This window comes from Aaosphaeria arxii, assembly GCF_010015735.1.
Source record: "Aaosphaeria arxii CBS 175.79 unplaced genomic scaffold BU24scaffold_20, whole genome shotgun sequence".
NCBI lineage: Eukaryota > Fungi > Ascomycota > Dothideomycetes > Pleosporales > Aaosphaeria > Aaosphaeria arxii.
Genome location: NW_022983493.1, coordinates 82,422 through 86,996, shown reverse-complemented (window position 1 = coordinate 86,996; position 4,575 = coordinate 82,422). Strand labels below are relative to the sequence as shown.

At 50.4% G+C, this 4,575-nt stretch overlaps 3 protein-coding genes across 3 annotated transcripts; all 3 read left to right on the top strand.

Moving 5' to 3' along the window:
- On the top strand, window positions 1-420 carry BU24DRAFT_360569 (kinesin light chain; the record flags this gene model as incomplete). The annotated part of the gene is made up of 1 exon (XM_033524109.1): window positions 1-420. A coding segment is annotated over one exon (420 nt), but the record flags the coding sequence as incomplete, so codon positions are not given.
- Window positions 421-2,001: 1,581 nt separating this feature from the next.
- Window positions 2,002-3,344, top strand: BU24DRAFT_360556 (uncharacterized protein; the record flags this gene model as incomplete). Its single annotated transcript, XM_033524106.1, has 2 exons — window positions 2,002-2,411; window positions 2,462-3,344. The coding sequence occupies 2 exons, from the start codon at window positions 2,002-2,004 to the stop codon at window positions 3,342-3,344; spliced, it is 1,293 nt and encodes a 430-aa protein (XP_033376699.1).
- Window positions 3,345-4,307: 963 nt separating this feature from the next.
- On the top strand, window positions 4,308-4,532 carry BU24DRAFT_329410 (ankyrin; the record flags this gene model as incomplete). Its single annotated transcript, XM_033523016.1, has 1 exon — window positions 4,308-4,532. A coding segment is annotated over one exon (225 nt), but the record flags the coding sequence as incomplete, so codon positions are not given.
- Between the last annotated feature and the right edge of the window lie 43 nt (window positions 4,533-4,575).

Sequence of the window (4,575 nt, the reverse complement as noted above, 5' to 3'; positions counted from 1 at the left end):
CAAGGGCGGTGGGATGCAGCAGAGGAGCTGGAGGTGCAAGTAATGGAGACTCGCAAGATGAAACTGGGAGCAGACCATCCAGACACGCTGACCAGCATGGGTAATCTGGCATCGACTTACCAGAATCAAGGGCGGTGGAATGTAGCAGAGGAGCTGGGGGTGCAAGTGATGGAGACTTTTAAGAAGAAACTGGGAGCGGACCATCCTTCCACGCTGATCAGCATGGCTAATCTTGCTTGGACATGGAAAAGCTTAGAGAGACGTGCTGAAGCTATAGGCTTGCTGCAGGAGTGCGTTCATCTTCGCTGTCAGACTCTTCGAGCAGGGCATCCTGATCTAGTGTCTTCTCGGGAAACCTTAGCTAAATGGGAAGCAGAGCAAGGACTTAGAACTATTGCGATGAGTTTATGTGACGGTTGATCACCAAGATCGAGCACTATCAGACGACAGAATATCAACATCAGACGAGACGTCTTTCACTGTTATATCAGATGGAGGATATGGCCCCTGCACCACTGCCAGGTGAATGGCCCGTGCAGTAGCTGCCTATCCTACTATACAAGGACCTTTTCCTCCTGCCCTAGATAGCTCAGTAGCTTATTGTCTTCAATTTAACTTTAGTACTCTGATTGCAGCCAGCTGATCCTTTGATCCATCTGGTTCCCTAGGATACTGATCCGTGACAGTTTATAATTCTGCTTTATATTATACGCACTTATTACCTTCATAAGGCTGCGTTTACTATAGAATATATCAGAAATGTACTTGACAGCAGTCGAGTCGTGCAAGGAGCTGATAAAATCTCGGAACGTACCACAGGTGAGACCGGTTTTGCAAGGCACTGTATCAAATGCTAAGCAGGTAGCGGCCGTTGACCTCAGCTCTGCTCCCAATCCAAAGCTGGGAGCTTGATTTTCTTGGCAGCGGCGTCGCGTAACCGCAACAGTCACACAGCCACAGACCGAGCAGTCATCATAGGTACGTTACACGGCAAGCGTAAGGCTGGATCTGCAAGTCATCACGAACCAGCCAGGTTCGGCTGCTACTTCTGCAGGAAGTGCTGATCAGCAGATCAGTCCTGCATAAATCAAGCGCCTCGTCAATGGGTTCCGGCGGAAGCGAACCGCCGGTCTGAGCTAATGTGCGATGATATGTATGTATGTCCTAAGTTACATCTGCGTATCTTTACCGTAGGATTTGTGGCTGTGCGGATTGCGTCAATTTCGGATTATCGTTTGATCTAACGTCCGTCCCTGCGTAACGAAAAACCCTCTGTGCCGAAAAGTTCAAGGGGTACTTTGACTTGGCTGGCTTGCTATCTCAGATATGCATTAATGTTAAACTATTTGTGATATGCCATAGGTATTATAGCTTCTGCTCTATGTAACGTACTGTTCCTATTCCAAAATTACCTCTGCATTGTTGCCCTCTCGCCTTCCTTCCAGCAGATCCACATTTGCGAACCAGAAAGGACTTTCCGAAAGCAGTGTTATTCTACTGCTCGTGCAGCTCTAATACGTCTTATTTAAGAGTTCCAAGGCTTGTAATCCTACTCCAGCCACTTAGACGTCACTATCAGCTCTACTTCTAGTGCAGCACGGAGATTTGTGCAGAATTGCCACCGCGCGTAGTACTTGGGAGCGAAGCAGGTACTGTTTATAGCTAGCGTGTTTGCTATGTCAGCTGTTTGAGGAACATAACTTACGTTGCAAAGTTGCAAACAGGACAAACAGGATCTTGCTTCGCGGTGGAAGTTTCTGGAACTATTCCATTCTGGCACAGCGTTTAGCCACAAATGGCAAAAGCGCTTTGGGTTCCGTAGCGCACGGAGCAAGCAAGGTCTGGTGTTATCGATAAGGTGCGGCGTAAGTCGATGCAGCTCATCTGCACCTGTTCAGCCTCAGCCTGATTGCTATCCATCAGCCCTTCTGCCTGCATCATGTCGCCATCACTCTCCACTACTCTTCCATACGGCTATCCTTTGGGCTGTGTTATTCCCAGATGGATCCGCTTAGTGTGACAGCCAGCATCATCGCTATCCTCCAGCTCTCAACCAAAGTTCTCGCGTACTTGAACGACGTCAAAGATGCCTCGAAAGACCGCACACAGTGCGCTGTCGAGATCTCGAATCTATACAACCTACTTTTCAACCTTAGAGCTCGGCTTGAGACGGGGGATCCTGAGAAATCATGGTTTACTGCCCTTCGAGGCCTTGCAGTTGAAAATGGGCCGTTCGATCAGTTCAAGGAAGCGCTTGAAACGTTGCAGACCAAGATGACAGACAGTGGCCGATTAGGGAGGGCGGGTGAAGTGCTGGTGTGGAAGTTCAAGAAAGAAGAGATTGCAAGTATTTTGGGTCGGATGGAGCGTCTAAAGTCGCTTGTGGAGATCGCGCTACAAATGGACCATTTGTAGGCTTCCACCACCGACGCCGCTGAACTGCATTGCTAATATGAACCAGCAAAATCTCGGAAGCCATCAAAAGCGACACCGACTTCGTGCGGGCCCAGGTGCCTGGTATAAAGTCTGGAGTGGAGAAGATACAGCAAGATCAGAATTCCGCAAAGTACCGTCAGGTGGTGGAATGGGTATCCCCCTCGGATTACCCGGCTCAACAATCCGACATCATAAAGCGCAGGCAGGAAGGAACAGGCCAGTGGTTTTTGGACGCGCCTGAGACGGCAAGATGGCTCACCGAAGCCAACGGAACCCTCTTCTGCCCTGGAATTCCAGGAGCAGGCAAGACCATGATAGCCGCCATCGCAATTGACCACCTGTCAAAATCCGCGCAGAACAGCTCGCATGGACTTGCTTATGTGTACTGCAACTACAAATCTCAAGAGGAGCAGGATGCTGTCAGTATGCTGGCGGCCATTCTAAAGGAGCTGGTGCAGGCTCATCCGTCGGCTGTGGATCCCGTAGAACGATTACACAAGCAGCATGCTAACAAGGGGACTAGGCCGTCACTTGACGAAATCTGCAGCGCTCTCCAAGATGTGCTAGCACGTTTCTCTACAGCCTATATAGTGATCGACGCTCTAGACGAATGTCGAGGGAGTGACGGCACGCGTCGTACGTTTCTTGCCAAACTCCGAGCCCTACAAGCAGGACGAGACATTCGCCTCATGGCCACCTCGCGGTTCATACCAGAGATTGAAGATGGATTTCGAGATGCAATGAAGTTGGAGATCCAGGCTAGTGAAGAAGATGTGAAGCGTTACGTGGCAGGCCAGATATATCGACTTCACAAATGCATTCAACGTAGCGATGAGCTGCAAGACATGGTGCAAACGAAGATCGTAGAGGCGGTAGACGGCATGTATGTCTCTTATCTTATTGTATAAATCCAGGCGGTCTTATTAAATGCTAGGTTCCTTCTTGCTCGACTGCACATAGATTCACTGTCAGATAAGAGAAACCCAAGAGAGGTCAAAACAACTCTGGCTAAGTTTGCCAAAGGCTCAACCGCACTCGATGATGCGTACAAAGATGCGTTGGCCAGAATTAACGGGCAACTAGAAGGTGACCGGGAACGAGCCAAAAAAGTTCTATCATGGATCACATTCGCGAAAAGGCCGCTTACCACAGTTGAGATTTGCTGCGCTTTGGCGATAGAACCTGAGGATACAGAGCGTGACCCCGAGGGCATATGCGATGTCGAGGACTTGGTATCTGTGTGTGCCGGTCTTGTTGTCGTCGATCGCGAGAGTTCTATCGTCCGTCTTGTGCACTACACCACACAAGACTATTTCGAACGGATCAAGGATACATGGAATCCAGCAGCACAACAGCAGATTGCTACCACATGCCTCACGTACCTGTCTTTCGACGCTTTCAAGAGCGGGAGTTGTCCTACTGATGTTGAATTTAAACATAGGCTCGCTGATCATGAGTTCCTAGACTATGCAGCGAAGTACGGGGGCGACCACGTAAGAGCAGTTGAAGCTGAAGTGTGCCAACTTGCCTGTTCTTTTCTTCTAGACCCTGGGTTACTTGCATGCGCTGCACAGGTGCTACTATGTCTAGAATGGAAATCCTCAAGATATAGCCAGGACTATCCTACAATCACAGGCTTGCACTACACGGCACAATTTGGGTTATCCAGCATCACGCAGGAGCTGTTGCTCGCATCAGAAGATCCCACTAAACTCGTTAATGCAGAGAACAGGTGGGGCGACGCTCCATTAGCGGTTGCTAGCAAACATGGACATGACGAGATTACTGGCCTCCTGCTTGACAAGGGTGCCAACCCAAACGCCCAGGGTGGAAACTACGGCAACGCACTCCAGGCGGCTTCATCCGGAGGCCACGAGCAGGTGGTAAAGCTGCTGCTTGACAAGGGTGCCAACCCAAACGCCAAGGGTGGAGACTACGGCAACGCACTCCACGCGGCTTTATCCGGAGGCCACGAGCAGGTGGTAAAGCTGCTGCTCGACAAAGATGCCGACCCGAACGTGCAGGGTGGATACTTCGGCAACGCACTCTACGCGGCTTCATCCGGAGGCTACGAAGAGATCGTGAGGCTGCTCATCGACAAGGGCGCCGAGGTCAACGCGCAGGGTGGAGACTACGGCA